We start from the raw sequence: 16754 nt of genomic DNA, 5'->3' as shown, positions 1-16754 counted from the left end.
TCCATCTGCTGAAGAAGCCATCTTGCCTTCATAGGATAGCTTTAGCACATTCATGTGGGTTGTTTTGCTTTGCATGGATGGTCAGTGTCCATCCTTCGCAAACACTAATGTCTCGATTCCAGCATTAGAGTGTGAGGATCCTGATAAAGGACCACACTGACTAGGTGACTTAAACAGTAGATATTTCCTGTGTTCTGAAGCTGGAAATCCAAATTAAGGTGTTGGCAAGTTAATTCCTTCTGTAGGTTCCTCTTCCAGGCTTGTAGACAGACACCCTCTTCCTGTCCACACGCAGTACTCTCCTTATGAGTCATTCTTGTCCCACTCTCTCTTACAATGATTAGGATTAGGATTTACACATACGAACTCCATTGTACCTGAATTGCCTATTAAAAGGTTCTGTTTCCACATCCCATAATATTGTGCATACTGAAAGTTAAGGTGGGACTTAAATACCTGAATTTTAAGTGTGCTCATAACAATCATATAGTATAAATTAAATGTACTGTATACTTTTACAATTTTTTCTTTTTGCCTTTTTCCTTCTTACTAACAATTTTCTATGTAAAACTTAATATTGGGCAGAGTAACTAATTGTACCATCACTATAAGAAGTTATGTGAGAATTGAGGTAGAGGATGGGACGTATGGGGTCTCTCTCTCAGAGCAGAGGTGAGAGGCACCCAGGGGTTGCAAGCTGTATTATTTCTCTTTTCTCTGGTTCTGTACCCAGCCTCCCCCCACCAAAAGAAAGCAGGGGTCATTCACCCCAGAAGCCTGGATGCTGAGATAGACTCCCTGCCCAGCATGCTGGATGGTCCGGACATGGGTGGCAGTCATGTTCTCCCCATTCTGACCTAATAGCGCACCCCCAACCCCTTTTTACTATGTAAGATCTCTGATACCCAGTGGAGGTCTTATTCTACCCCTATGGCCAAACTACCTGGTCTTTCTACACTACCACCAGCACCCAGCTGGTCCTGCTTTCTCTGTAATGTCAAGGTGGCTCTGAGAGCCTGTAGATGGTCCAGGTGGGGTCTTCTCCTAGGCCCTGATAAAGTCTATGGGGATGGCTTTAGGAGCCACCATGAGCTGGGACCACAAGGGAAGGATAAAGTTGCTGGGGTACATAGCACTGTAGGAGGAAGAAAGGCAGTTAGGGTGACACAAAGTCTAATCACTCATAAAATACTAACTCATATTCCACCATCTGAAAAGGGGCACTATCATAGCAGCTTAAGTCCTGAGGGCTGGCAGGAGGAATTATTCCTAACGAATGTACCCTTCCTTAGCTTTGTCTGATGAGCTCACTTTCCAGTATAAACATTATTTAATGTTTTAAGAATCATGGAATACATCACAATGTACATCAGCTCTTCAGAAGGTGGGGGAGACTCCCTTAACAGAAAATTGGACATGACAAGGGGGAGGCAGGCATTTGCTCATTCATCTCTGCCTGACCACCAGAACCTAGTGTTTTACCTGGTGTAGAAACGCCTCAGTAAATGCTGAATGGCAGAGCTGATTAGACAGCCCACGAGTTAGAACATTTCTGTCTTCAAACTTTTCACTTATCTCTTTGGCTCTCACATGTTTTAAACAGCTACCCGCCCTCTTTTTGGGAAATGTCCCTCCATAACTTTGTATTCTCAGTACAGCTGGATAACCTCATCCCACTCAGAAATAGGCCAGACTCCATTGGGCTGCACATTTGGGGGTGAGCTCTTCCAGTCCCATGTCTTGACAGGAATCGTCCAGGTCTTACCATAGTTGGCTTCAATGTAGTCAACCGTTTCACAGGGCACATGGACTTTCATGTCTACAAACTCGGTCCAGCACAGTGTGAACTTGGGAAACAGGTACCTACAGGAAAACAAGGACAAGCAGGGGCATCAGGCCACGTACCTCAACTACCAGACTTTCCTAGTGAAGGACAGCCCGTTCCTATCAAGCAGATTTGAGGAGAGAGTTGGCATTAATTCTTTATCTGCTCAGCACCCCTTTCTTCTTTTGGGGTTTACACCCTGGTCTTGCTCTTCTATTCTGCATCCATCTGAAGGAGAGCTAATCCCATCCATAAGCTCCAGAGGAGAAAAACATACAAACCAACCAATCTAAACCTACCTGAGGCCTGGTTAGTAAGTTACAGGGAATTATTGCTTCAGAGATGGGAACACACCAAAATTAGGCAAAATCAAAGTCAGCCCTGGGACTGTGTTGAGAAACCTGAAATAGGTGTCACAACAATGTTTCCACAAGATCGAGGAAATGGTCATTTCCTTTTCATGTACAATCTGGTGTTCCAAGGCATATGGATTGATTCCTCCAGCATCCCCGAGGTTTTTACTCTGCTCTATATGCAATAATAACTGTACTTTCTACCTCTCTTTCCTCTTCAATTCTAAAGAACATTTCTAAACCTCTTGGGAGGGAAAGGAATGACGATCAGGAGTTCAAGTCCAGCTTCAGTCATATAGTGAGTTCTGGGGCAGTCTAGTCTACTAAGACCCTGTCTCAAAAAATAAAATATTGGAATAGATCCTTACATAAATTATATAACAAAGGAAAGTAAAAAGCAGCAGGCCTGTTTACAGTTACATAGCTCCATATTCTGTGTTGGATTCTCAATCAGAATTTTTTTCATCATAAGTCAGAAGAACTTTCAGTATTTAATGAGGAAATGGCAATAATAGGAAAAAGTTTAACATACTAGAGAATTACAGAGAGAGTAGAGAACTGGGGGAAAGGGATCTGATTGTATTTGATTAACATGTTTTACCACCAAGTGAACCTCAAGAATGGATTTTGCTTTTGAATATCTTGTTTTACCACGAAACAAACATGAAACCATACATGAAAGTGTATCTGAATAGATTCTAAAAAAGCCAACAAGTCCACTACAAAAGGCAGTGGGTACTGGCAGTTACTGGACAGTCCCTGCTGTCAACTATGAAAAGACAGCCACAGAAAACCTCATAGCTGGGATACAAACCAGGCACTGCTTAGACCCACCATCTGCTGGTGCCAGTTTTACCCTGTACACTCATGTCCACAGAATGACTTATTTTGTCATGAGAAATAGCCATCCTTCATCAGCCTCCAACCCCCACAATCACCTGCTGGTCAGCAAAATGTCCACCTGCCCCATACTATCAGGTTGACACTATGAACCCAAATTGAGGCAGACACCATCTCCCTAGTAACATCAACCAGGAAGCATCTGCCCTAATACTAGCCTTTAATATCATCAAAAAGCTGAGACAAAAAACAACAGCTGTAGGATACACATGGTAGAATACTACAGGCTACAAAAGAATGCTCGGAACAGTGAAGGAGAATCTAAGAGCAAACCCCAAATACTTAAACTAGAGAAACAATGTGAAAATGATACAAAAACGACACAACTCTAATGTTGTTCCTAACCAAATCCCCAGACTCTCTGTGATTCTCATTTCTCTACTCATTTTCAACCTATTCTACAGAAGAGTATCTTGGCTTCCCAGGAGAACAGGAAAGATAATCAGAAAATGTGAAAATAATTGTAAAGTCAGACCATGCAGAGGAAAGAGGCAGCAAGTCACACAGAACAGCACATGCTTGGACTTTGCCTGGGTTACCAGTAAATAATGACTGATACTAAATCTCTCAGTGTTGCCTGGACTAAAAGCTATGATTCAATCTGGCAGAACAGTCTGTACTTTAAAGCCTTGGGAAGAGATCCAAAATCTGAACGGATTTAAATTTAGACTAAGGCACCCTAAATTAGAATACAAATTTAAGAGATCTTACTATGGTAAAAAATTCTCCCATCTGTTTTCTAACTTGGACCACTTCACTTCATTCCACTTTTGCTAAAACAGCAGTTACAACACTTGCTAGCTTGAACAGTGAACTGGAGTAGGATAGTTTTATTTTCTTCCCCAAATTTGAAAACCAATAAAGCCACTTTGGGGTGGTTAGAATAATTTTGTCAGCTTAGTTGTACAATCTTTGAACATAATTGCTAAATGAGAAGTATTCCCAGCACTCTAGAACAGTGTGTCTACTGGTGCTAAATAAGAGGAGGCTAAGTGAGACAGAGGCCATCAACCACAACCGACCTGACCTTTCCAAATCTAAGTCTGCACTAAACACTGCAGTCCCACGAGCACAGCCAAAGACACCCCCATATTCCTCATAAAAACAGTTTATTCCCATTAGCACCTTACATTGGCTGAACCTCCCAATTTATTGTTATTCCAGGGCCTAAACACTAGCATCCTGTTTAATAGGAGCAGTCAACACAGGCTGCTCTGTAGTGGGTAGCCATTCCAGCTTTGATCTGGAAGTTCCAACCCCCATTGAGACTTCGGCAACTGTCACACCTACAAGGCGGGCCAAGGGAGGCACCTGGAGACCCGAGATATGGATGGGCCAGTGCTCTCTCTGTTCCACAACCCTGAATGGTGGACCGAGCAGAGCTCCAGAGAACACTGCTGGACTGTGATACACCTTCCTCAGACCCCACAACCTACCTATCCCTTAATTTGTAAGTTACGCCTTTAAATAAATCTCCTTTTAACTATGTGGAGTGGCCTTAATAATTTCACCAATATCTGGCGCTCGCGTGGGACAATTTCCAAAGGCCTACCTATCCCTTAATTTGTAAGTTACGCCATTAAATAAATATCCTTTCAACTACGTGGACTGGCCTTAATAATTTCACCAATACTGCTCCTTCTTATTGTAATGGAAAAGCTTCTGAGTTTCACCATTAAACATGAAGCTCCCTCAAGGTTTTCATTATCTTCCCTTCATCAAATCAAGGAAATCCCATATCCCTTTTAATTCGGTTTCCTAAAAGATCTTTGCTGATGGGGACTTAGGTTTTTTATGTCATCAACTCAATCAACCACCTCCCCACCCTCCTGTGGCAGCACTGGAGATGGAAAACAAGGCTGTGCACAGGGAAGTGCTCCCTTCACTTTGTTAGGTAAAGAGTCAGACTATGCACATGCCTTATGAAATTATTCTTTTAGCATGTTTTCGCCTGTGTTCACTGTGCCATTTCCCTCTTAAAAATATGCTGGGGGCACTCCATGTGCAGGCTTGCTGAGTCTCATGCAGTGAGTGACTCAGCTGCTCTCTTCCTGGTTTAGAAACAGGCTCTGTCAGGTAACTTATGTAGGTAGGTATGATGGACAGTTTACTCTTTGTAAACCATGTAGGTCTTGGAAACTCCTGGAAGGGGAAAGAAAGGGAAAGGCTTCCTGGTTATTAGTTCAGTTTCTTGATTGGGTGTAGGCTATCTGTATCTTCCTGAGTTGATTCTTGTTTATATATTTCTATATTTTTGCCATTTCACATTGTACTGCAATTGCTATACTGGGTGATCTAAGGTCACCCACAGTATTTTTTTTTAATCATCACTCCAACACAGTGAGAAGTATAAAGGGCCATATATCTTGGGTTTGGGGAATAAATATTATTTTTATTTACTTCATTTTCCCTATATACCTGATAAATCATGCTAAAGGTCTGTTAGTTGTACAAATTTTAAAACTATTTTTTTATCTATTTATTTTTTCAAGATAGGTTTCTTTATGTAGCCCTGGCTGTCCTACAACTAGCCTGTAGACCAGGCTGGCCTAGATAAAATTAATTTTTAAACAAACCAGCATGTGGAATTCATCTTTCATACTATTTATTGTTTCATTAATTTCTTTTGACTTGTTTCCTTCAATTCCTCAGAAAACGTCACTGATCATTTATACTTATCTCCATGTGAATCCTTAAGTTTTATAATTATTAAAAAATATTTGTCTTTACGTGTATGAGTCTGTATGGATGTATATGCATGCGTGTGTGGGTGGCCACAGAATCTAGAAGGGGTCAGATCCCCTGATGATGAAGTTATACGTTTGTGCCCCACCCAATTGGATGCTGGGAACTGAACTCATGTCCTTCTCTGGAAGAGCAGCAAGTGCCTTTAACTACCAGGCATGTCTCCAGACCTCAGTTTTAACAAGTATTTTTTTCAAGGCAAGACTATATGTACATTTATACTTACTTCTTTATATTCTGTAAGTTTCAGTATGTTGTATATACATTATCTCAGTACAAAGTATATTATATTTTTTACTATTATTTCCCTTTGACTCATTATAACAGAGAATATATAAAATTTTCCAGTTTTTAAAAAAATTTTAATTGGCTTCTTCTTTGTCTCTTTTCTTTGTGTATGTGTGTGTGTGTGTGTGAGTGTGCATGTGTGTGTGTGTGTGTGTCTGAACTCTGGGCTTCTTGATTGCATGGTAAGTGCCTTAACCACTGGACTATTTCCCCAGTATCCTTTCTGGCTTCTTTAATATGTCTTTGTGTATAGATCTGTGAGGCCTAAACTTTCTTAGCCTTTCTGTATTTGTAAATGTCATTATTTTCATCTCACTCCTGAGCATGACTTAATTACATGTGATTTGAAAAGGTGACAGTTTTTAGAAGACTCTGGTGAATCATCTTCTGGCCTGTGTGACTGCTAAGGCACACCTGGTGCTCTTTTGTTAAGCCTCAAACTTTCAGTCTTCCCGACCTAGCCTCCTAAGTGTGGGATTACAGACAGGATCTACTATACTCAGTTGCTAATCCTCTTTGTTTCATATTTCATTCTCATATTAATATATATAATAATGGGCCTCATTATGACATTTTTATATTTTTCATTGTCAAATTTGTGTATGTTTAACAATCTTGCTCTTATACACTCATCTAAGATTTAGACTCAACTCTTGAAAAACCAAAGTAACAGTATACTGCCTAGTATCTTTTTTAAATTATCAGCTGAGCTGTGGTGGTGCACAACTTTAATCTCAACACTTGAGAAGCAGAGGAAGGTTGATCTCCAGGTTCGAGGCCATCTTGGTCTACATAGTGAGTTCCAGGATAGCCAGGGCTACATAGAGAAATCCTGTCTCAAAAAACTAAAAAACAAACACACTGCCACTACCAACAACAACAACAAAAAACCCAAACCTAAAACAAACTATTAACACCTGTGGATAAGTCTTTTATTGAAAATGTCTCAGTCTCTCAGATAGTTACAAGTTAGCATGCTACAGAATTATGTTTAAATAACAAAATATATAAGTTTAAAAAATAAAATTTTTACTTCACATACAAGTTTTATAGTAAAATCTTCTCTTTAGAAATCAAAGCTCACTGTAGAAGAAACTGCCTCTTCAAGTTTCCCCCTCAGTCCTTCAATTTACATCTGCTGCTGCTGACTAGCTATCTGGAGATTCAATTAAGGAGACCTATGATATAATGGGTATGTTATAAAATATGAAGGTATAAATAGAGCAGGGAATGAGATCATTTTAGAAAAGCCAATGCTTCAAAATACTCACTTAAAGATATAACTCAATCTGCCTTTTAGCTTTGCAGCTGTAAGAACTGAGAGACAAATGTGTTTCTTGAGAGCCGTAAGCATGGGAGCAGAGCATCAGCCTCTGAAGCTGGGAGTCTACCAGGGACAACTCCACTCTTAAGTCTAACTTGGTGAGGGGCAGAGTGACTGGAAGTAACCAGCATGACTCATCTTTATTGTTCCAATTGTCCAAAGATGCTGGGCTGGACCAACTCATTCTCTGAGTGTCACCTGTCAGTCATCCTTACTAAACAGTAGAGAGCTGACTCGGTGTCAGGCAGCACCCAGGTCTCACTCAGCCTGCCAGTTTATCAAGACTGACTATATCTGTCACTTAGGACAGACACTTTAGCAAAGTCCTCTAAAAACCATGAAAGAAAGACCTCAGGGAGGGGAGATCTATGGAAACTAGGAAGGATGGCAGATCATTTCTACAGAGATACTAAATCTTACAGTGAAGGCAACTCACTGCCTTTGACTCAGCAGAGCTGGGACATGTAATGATGGATGGCAGCCTGGAAACACTAGTGTCATTTTTACAACCCTAAACTAAACTCCAGGGTCAAAAGTCAGGAAGTCTAATGTAATGTGGTACTCAGGATTGACTCTTAGAACAGAAAGAGAACACAAGAGAAAAAAAAAAAAAGCCTAGGAAGTATCAAGTATGGAGTTTCAACTTGATCTTTACTTTCTATAACATAAAAACAATGAAGTGTCTAAATACAACCTAGATTACCTCAAAATAGGAAACTATTTTGTAAAAAGGACACCAAAGGTACTGAACATAAAGACTGATATACAGAATTACATTAAAACTAAGAAATTTTAGTGAGTAAACTACCATTAAGAGCGAAAAGAATAAAGGACAAATTGGAAGAAGATGTTTTCTTTGTTTTTTGTTGTTGTTGTTTTTTCTTTCATTTTTCTTTATTAAGAAATTTTCTACTCACTCCACATACTATCCACGGATCACCCCTCCTCCCTCCTCCCAGCCCTCTTTCCCAAGCCACCCCGCATCCCCACATCCCCCAAATCGAGGTCTCCCATGCAGAGTCAGCAGAGCCCAGCACACTGAGCCTAGGCAGCTCCAAGCCCCTTCCCACTGCACCAAGGCTGTGCAAGGTGTCACACCATAGGCACCGGGTTCCAGAAGACCAGGGACAGATCCCGATCTCCCTGCCTGGGTGCCCCCCAAACAGCTGGAGCCAAACAACTGTTTTCCATATCGAGAGGGCCTAGTCCAGTCCCGTGGGGGCTCCACAGCCACCAGTCCACAGTTCATGGGTTTCCGCTAGTGTGGCTGGTAATCTTTGCACGTCCTCCCATCATGATCCTGACATCCCTCGCCTGGAATATCTCTCCTCTCTCTCATCAACTGGATTCCCGGAGCTCAGCCTGGTGCCTGGCCGTGGATCTCTGTATCTGCCTCTGTCAGTCACTGGACAAAGGCTCTATGATGATAGCTAGGTTATTTGCTAGGCTGGTCACTAGAGTAGACTGGTCCTGCCACCCTCTGGACCACTGCCAGCAGACCAAGGTGGGGTCAACCTTGTGGATTCCTGAGAGCCTCGCCAGCACCTGACTCTTCCTATTCCCATCATGTCCTCATCTATCATGGTATCTTCCTCTCTGCCCTCCCACTCTGTCCCTGTTCTAGCTTAACCCTCCCATTTCCCTATGTTCTCATTCCCCCACTCCTTGTCTTCTGCCACCCCCCACACCCCCCACACAGTCCACTCATGTAGATCTCATCCACTTCTCCTTCACGGGGTCATCCATGTGTTCCTCCTAGGGTCTTCCCCTGTTAGCTAGCCTCTCTGGAGTTGTGGGTTGCAGTCTAGCCATCCCTTCTCTCATTTAGTATCCACTTATGTGTGAGTACATACTATGTTTGTCCTTCTGAGTCTGGGTTACCTCACTCAAGATGATATTTTCTAGTTCCATCCATTTGCCTGCAAACTTCATGATATCATTGTTTTTTACTGCTGAGTAGTACTCCATTGTGTATATGTGCCATATTTTCTTTATCCATTCTTCAGTTGAGGGGCATCTAGGTTGTTTCCAGGTTCTTGCTATTATGAATAGTGCTGATATGAACATGGTTGAGCATGTGTCCTTGTGGTAAGATTGAGCATTTCTTGGGTATATGCCCAAGAGTGGCATAACTGGGTCTTGAGGAAGACTTATTCCCAATTTTCTGAGAAACCGCCATACTGATTTCTAGAGTGGTTGTACAAGTTTGCATTCCCACCAATAGTGGAGGAGTGTTTCCCTTGCTCCATATCCTCTCCAACATAAGCTGTCTTCAGTTTTTGATCTTAGCCATTCTGACAGGTGTAAGATGGTATCTCAGAATTGTTTTGATTTGCATAACCCTGATGACTAAGAATGTTGAGTAATTCCTTAAATGCCTTTCAGCCATTAGAGATTCTTCTGTTGAGAATTCTCTGTTAAGCTCTGTAGCCCATTTTTTAATTGGATTGTTCAGTATTTTGATGTCTAGCTTTTTGAGTTCTTTATATATTTTGGAGATCAGCCCTCTGTCAGATGTGGGCTTGGTAAAGATCTTTCCCCATTCTGTAGGCTGTTTGGTTTTATTGACCGTGTCCTTTGCTCTACAAATCGTCTCAGTTTCAGGAGGTTCCATTTATTAATTGTCTCTCTCAGTGTCTGTGCTACTGGTATTATATTTAGGAAGTGGTCTCCTGTGCCAATTCATTCCAGACTACTTCCTACTTTCTCTTCTATCAAGTTCAGTGTTACTGGATTTATGTTGAGTGCTTTGATCCACTTGGACTTGAGTTTTGTGCATGTTGACAGATATGGATCTATTTGCAATCTTCTGCATGTTGACATCCAGTTATGCCAGCACCATTTGTTGAAGATGCTTTCTTTTTTTTTCATGGTACAGTTTTGGCTTCTTTGTCGAAAATCATATGTTTATAGGTGTGTGGATTAATGTCACGGTCTTCAGTTTGTTTCCATTGGTCCACATGTTGGTTTTTATGCCAGTACCAAGCTGTTTTTATTACTATAGCTCTATAGTAGAGCTTGAGGTCAGGGATCATGATGCCTCCAGAGGTTGCTTTATTATACAGCATTTTTTTAGCTATCCTAGGTTTTTTGTTTTTCCATATAAAGTTAAGTATTGTTCTTTCCAAGTCTGTGAAGAATTGTGTTGGGATTTTGATGGGGATTGCATTGAATCTGTAGATTGCTTTTGGTAAGACTGCCATTTTTACTGTGTTAATCCTACGTATCCCTAAGCATGGGAGATCTTTCCATTCTCTGATATCTTCTTCAATTTCTTTCTTTAGAGACTTAAAGTTCTTATCATATAGGTCTTTCACTGGCTTAGTTACCCCAAGGTATTTTATATTATTTGTGGCTATGGTAAAGGGTGATGTTTCTCTGATTTCTTTCTCAGCCCCTTGTTCATTTGTATATAGGAGGGCTACTGATTTTTTTTTTTGAGTTAATTTTGTATCCTGCCACCTTACTGAAGGAGTTTATCAGCTGTAGGAGTTCCATGGTAGAATTTTTGGGGTCACTTATGTATACTATCATAGTGTCTGCAAATAATGAAAGTTTGACTTCTTCCTTTCCAATTTGTATCCCCTTGATCTCCTTATGTTGTCTTATTGCTCGAGCTAGAACTTCAAGTACTATATTGAATAGGTATTGGGAGAGTAGACAGCCTTGTCTTATTCCTGACTTTAGTGGAATAGTTTTGGGTTTCTGTCCATTTAATTTGATGTTGGCTGTCAGCTTGGTGTAAATAGCCTTTATTATATTTAGGTATGTTCCTTGTATTCTTGATCTCTCTGGAACCTTTATCATGAAGGGGTGTTGGATTTTGTCAAAGGCTTTTTCAACATCCAATGAGATGATCACATGGGTTTTTTCTTTGAGTTTGTTTATATGGTGTATTACATTAACAGATTTTCGTATGTTGAACCATCCTTGCATCCCTGGGATGAAGCCTACTTGGTCATGGTGGATAATTTTTTTGATGTGTCCCTGGATTCGGTTAGCCAGTATTTTATTAAGTATTTTTGCATCAATGTTCATGAGGGAGATTGGTCTGTAATTCTCTTTCTTTATTGCATCTTTGTGTAGTTTGGGTATCAGGGTAACTGTAGCCTCATAAAAAGAATTTGATAGGGGGCTGGAGAGATGGCTCAGTGGTTAATAGCACTGACTACTGCTGTGGGATGTTCTGTATGTCAAATTGCTCTGATTGATCAATAAATAAAACACTGATTGGCCAGAGGCGAGGCAGGAAGTATAGGAGGGACTAAAAGAGAGGAGAAAAGAAAGAACAGGAAGGCAGCAAGAGTCACTGCCAGCTGCCGCCAGGACAAGCAGCATGTGAAGATACCAGTAAGCCACAAGCCACATGGCAAGGTATAGATTTATGAAAATGGATTAATTTAAGCTATAAGAACAGTTAGCAAGAAGCCTGCCATGGCCATACAGTTTGTAAGCAATATAAGTCTCTGTGTTTACTTGGTTGGGTCTGAGCGGCTGTAGGACTGGCGGGTGACAGAGATTTGTCCTGACTGTGGGCCAGGAAGGAAAACTATAGCTACAGACTACTCTTCCAGAGGTCATGAGTTCAATTCCCAGCAACCACATGGTAGCTCACAACCACCTGTAATAAGATCTGTAAAGTGCCCACTTTTGGCCTGCAAGGACACAGGCAGACAGAATATTGTATACATAATAAATAAACCTTTAAAAAAAAGAATTTGGTAATGTTCCTTCTGTTTCTATGGTGTGGAACAATTTGAAGAGTATTGGTATTAGCTCTTCTTTGAAAATCTGGTAGAATTCTGCATTGAAACCATCTGGTCCTGGGCTTTTTTTGGTTGGGAGAATTTTAATGGCCATTTCTATTTCCTTAGGGGTTATTGGTCTATTTAAATAGTTTATATGGTCTTGATTTAACTTTGGTATGTGGTACCTATCCAGAAAATCATGCATTTCTTTCAGATTTTCCAATTTTGTGGAGTACAGGTTTTTGAAGTATGACCTGATGATTCTCTTGATTTCCTCATTGTCTGTTGTTATGTCCCCCTTTTCATTTCTGATTTTATTAATTTGGATCATCTCTCTCTGCTTTTTTTGTTAATTTGGATAAGAGTTTATCTATCTGTTGATTTTCTTAAAGAACCAACTCTTTGTTTCATTGATTCTTTGTATTGTTCTCTTTGTTTCTATTTTATTGATTTCAGCCCTCAATTTGAATATTTCCTGGTGTCTGTTTCTCCTGGGTGAGTTTGCTTCTTCTTGTTCTAGAGCTTTTAGTTGTGCTGTTAAGTCACTAGTGTGAGATTTCTCCAACTTCTTTATGTGGGCTTTTAGAGCTATGAATTTTCCTCTTAGACTGCTTTCATGGTGCCCCATAAGTTTGGGTATGTTATACATTCGTTTTCATTGAATTTTAGGAAATCTTTCTTTATTTCTTCCTTGACCCATTGGTGATTCAATTGGGCATTATTCAGTTTCCATGAGATTGTAGGCTTTCTGTAATTTTTGTTGTTGTTGAAATCTAACTTTGAGCCATGGTGGTCTGATAAGACACAGGAGGTTATTTCAATTTTTTTGTATCTGTTGAGATTTGCTTTGTGACCAAGCATGTGGTTGATTTTGGAGAAGGTTCCATGAGGTGCTGAAAAGAAGGTATATTCTCTTGTGTTAGGGTGGAATATTCTGTAGATCTCTACTAAGTCTATTTGAGTCATAATGTCTGTTAGTTCCCTTATTTCTCTGTTAAGTTTCTGTCTGGCAGACCTGTTCATTGGTGAGAGTTGGGTGTTGAAGTCTCCCACTACTAGTGTATGGGGCTTGATGTGCTATTTAAGCTTTAGTAATGTTTCTTTTATGAATGTTGGTGCCCTTGTATTTGGGGCATAAATATTCAGAATTAAGACTTCATCTTGTCAGATTTTCCCTGTGGTAAATATGTAGTGTCCTTACCAATCTCTTTCAATTGATTTTCGTTTGAAGTCTATTTTATTAGATATTAGGATAGCTACATCATCTTGCTTCTTAAATCCATTTGATTGGAAAGTCTTTTCTCAGCCTTTTATTCTGAGGTGTCTGTCTTTGAAGTTGAGGTGTGTTTCTTGTATGCAGCAAATGGATGGATCTTGTTCTCGTACCCATTCTATTAGCCTATGTTTTTTAATAGGTGAATTGAGACCATTGATATTGATGGATATTAATGACCAGTTATTGTTAATTTCTGTTATTTTTATGATGATAGTGTTGTATGTTTCCCTTGTTTGGTATTTGTTGGTATGGGACTATCTATTGCCTGTGTTTTCATCGGTGTATCTAACTTCCTTAGGTTGGATTTTTCTTTCAAGTGCTTTCTGTAGGGCTGGATTTGTGGAGAGATATTGTTTAAATCTGGTTTTATCATGGAATATTTTGTTTACCCCGTCTATGTTGATTGAGAGTTTTGCTCGGTATAATAGTCTGGGTTGACATCCATGGTCTCTTAGTATCTGCATAACGTCTGTCCAGGACCTTCTGGCTTTTAGAGTCTCCATTGAGAAATCAGGTGTTATTCTTGTGGGTCTGCCTTTATATGTTACTTGGCCTTTTTTCTTTGCAGCTCTTAATATTTTTTCTTTATTCTGTATGTTTAGTGGTTTGATTATTATGTGGTGAGGGGACTTTTCTTTTTTTTGGATCCAGTCTATTTGATGTTTTGTAACCCTCCTGTATTTTTTACAGGCATTTCCTTCTTTAGGTTGGGAAAGTTTTCATCTATGATTTTTTTTTCTTTTCTTTCTTTTTTTCTTTTTTCTTTTTTTTTTTTTTTTTGGTTTTTCGAGATAGGGTTTCTCTGTATAGCTTTGCGCTTTTCCTGGAACGCACTTGGTAGCCCAGGCTGGCCTTGAACTCACAGAGATCCACCTGGCTCTGCCTCCCCAGTGCTGGGATTAAAGGCATGCACCACCACTGCCTGGCTCATCTATGGTTTTGTTGAATATATTTTCTGTGCCCTTGAGTTGGTATTCTTCTCCTCCTTCTACCCCTATTATTCTTAGATTTGGTCTTTTCATGGTGTCCCAAATTTCCTGGACATTTTGGGTCATGACTTTGTTGGCTTTAGTGTTTTCTTTGACTGATGAATCTATTTTTTCTACTGTATCTTCAACAGAAGAGATCAGCTCTTCCATCTCTTGCATTCTGTTGGTTATACTTGCATCTGTAGTTCCTGTTCGTTTACTCAGATTTTCCACTTCCAGCATTACCTCAGTTTGTGTCTTCTTTATTGACTCCATTTCAGTTTTGAAATCTTTAACTGTTTCCCTCACTTGTTTGCTTTCTCTTGGCTTTCAAGGGATTTACTGATTTCTTCCCATTTTTTTGTTTGACTTTTCTCGATTTCTTTAAGGGAATTTTTCATTTCCTCTTTTAAGATTTCTAATATCTTCTTAAAGTCATTTTTATAGTAGATAACTTCTGTTTCTTCTGTGTTGAAATGGTTCAGGTCTTGCTGATGATGTAGGGTCTGATGGAGCCTAATTGGGTTTTATGTTGTTGACTGTATTTTTGCACTGGCATCTACCCATCTCTTTCTCCACTTGGTACAAGCATTGTCTGTTTCTGAAGTAGCCTCTCTTGGTCTGATTGATACTCTTGATCCAGTGGGAGCTCTTGGTCTAGTTGATGCAGATGGACTTTATGTCTTAGGGAGCAGCTCTTAGTCCAACTGGCACTAATGGGCTCTGTCTCAGGGAGTAGCTGCAGTCTTAGCATGTGGTGGATGGTGGTAATCTGACCTGTCTGCAGGAGGTCTGCCTGCCAGCTGGCCTCTTAGTCCAGTTGGGTGCTGGCAGGCTCTGTCTCAGGGAACAGTTGCAGTGGGATTTGGGGGAGGTGTGGCTTGGGTTACAGGGTCTGATGGGAGATGGGAGTAGTCTGACCTATGTGCAGGAGGTGTGCCTGCCTGGCCTGAAACTTGAACTGCAGTGGGTGGTAGTGTAGGGGCACAGGGTTGTGCCCCTGGGCCCAAGTCTAGGGGATGGGGTATTTGAGTATGAGGATAAAGACTCACCTCTTAGTCCAGTTGGGTGCTAGCAGGCTCTGGAAGAAGATGTTTTCAATATATAGAAGCTACAGTTTGTGATAAAGGGACTACTGATACATCAAATGGAGGAAAACCAGTAATATATTTAAAAGGTTCCTCATAAAACAGAACATCTAAATGGTCAATAAATATGAAAAAGTGGAAATTAAATCTACAGTATGGTAACAAAAAGTACTTAACCAAAACAGTTAAAAATTAACGAGAATATCCAGTGCTGACAAGAATATATAGGAAATGGGAAGTCTTATAACACAGTGATGGCAGTGTAGAGTACAGTGGAGGAACAATCCCCAAGCAAGATCCTTAAGGTGAAATGTATCATTCCTATGACCAAGCAACCCCTTTTAAGCATATATGTGCTAAAGAAAACCAGTGCTGTATGTCTGCATCTCAACACCAAACTTTGGCAAGTACCGTACATCAGCACTCCTTGGCATCACCTCTATACTTCATTACAGGTCTCTTTCTTAGGGTCCACTCAAGGTAACTCACTAACAATTCCCCACGCAACAGCATTCATTTAAACTGTGCTCGCTCGACCCTTACTTGGCACTCTCCCTACCCACTCTGTTACACTTCATCCCTCTGTCAGTGTGAAGTATAAATCTGCAATCTTCCCTGTAATATCTGGGAGACTTCAACACACTAATAATGTTTTTCCCTAATTGCTACACAATACTGAACCTTGCTAATCAGAGTTCTAGGAATTAGAGAGTTGAAACCTATTATGTCCCAAGTCCTAAACCAGATGACTTTGCAGTATGTAATCTAAGCAGTGGTGCATTCTGGGAAGGGCACGGTGTTATTTTCTCCTCATAGAGGAGAAATCTGAAGCTCAAAAACTCAGGGAGCACAAAATGCGCATTTTAGACTTGAATCCAGGCCTAACAGATTTCCTGGAGCCACTATCCTAAGATCATACTCGAATAAAGTTTAGATATATAGTGGTTCTTAACCTTTCTAATCCTGTGACCCTTTAATACAGTTCCTCAGGCTGTGCTGACCTCAACTGTGAAATTAATTTCATTGCTACTTCATACTTGAAATTTTGCTACTGTTATGAATTGTAATCTGATATGCATGATGACCTTAGGGGACCCCTGTCAAAGGGCTGTCTCACCTCTATAGGGCTTGTGACCCACAGGTTGAGAACCTCTGATATAGAAGTTTCACCTAGTGTTTAACTAATATTTAAAATGATATAATCTAAAGCACTGTAATATCTCATGACTGAATTTTGAA

The 16754-nt window shown here is 40.3% G+C and overlaps 1 protein-coding gene across 1 annotated transcript in view; it reads right to left on the bottom strand.

Annotated features, from left to right (window-relative positions):
- Positions 1-938: 938 nt before the first annotated feature.
- The window catches only part of LOC102905552 (ribitol-5-phosphate transferase FKTN-like), a 108484-nt gene continuing 92668 nt past the window's right edge, over positions 939-16754 (bottom strand). Inside the window, exon 7 of the mRNA XM_076563600.1 lies at positions 939-1863. Within this exon, the coding sequence (XP_076419715.1) occupies positions 1650-1863 (214 nt within the window). The 3' untranslated portion in view covers positions 939-1649. The remainder of the gene's footprint in view (positions 1864-16754) is intronic.

The sequence above is a fragment of the Peromyscus maniculatus genome, chromosome 2 (assembly GCF_049852395.1).
Source record: "Peromyscus maniculatus bairdii isolate BWxNUB_F1_BW_parent chromosome 2, HU_Pman_BW_mat_3.1, whole genome shotgun sequence".
NCBI classification, from domain to species: domain Eukaryota; kingdom Metazoa; phylum Chordata; class Mammalia; order Rodentia; family Cricetidae; genus Peromyscus; species Peromyscus maniculatus.
Note: the sequence above shows the minus strand (reverse complement) of the source record. Positions and strands in the feature narration are given on the sequence as shown.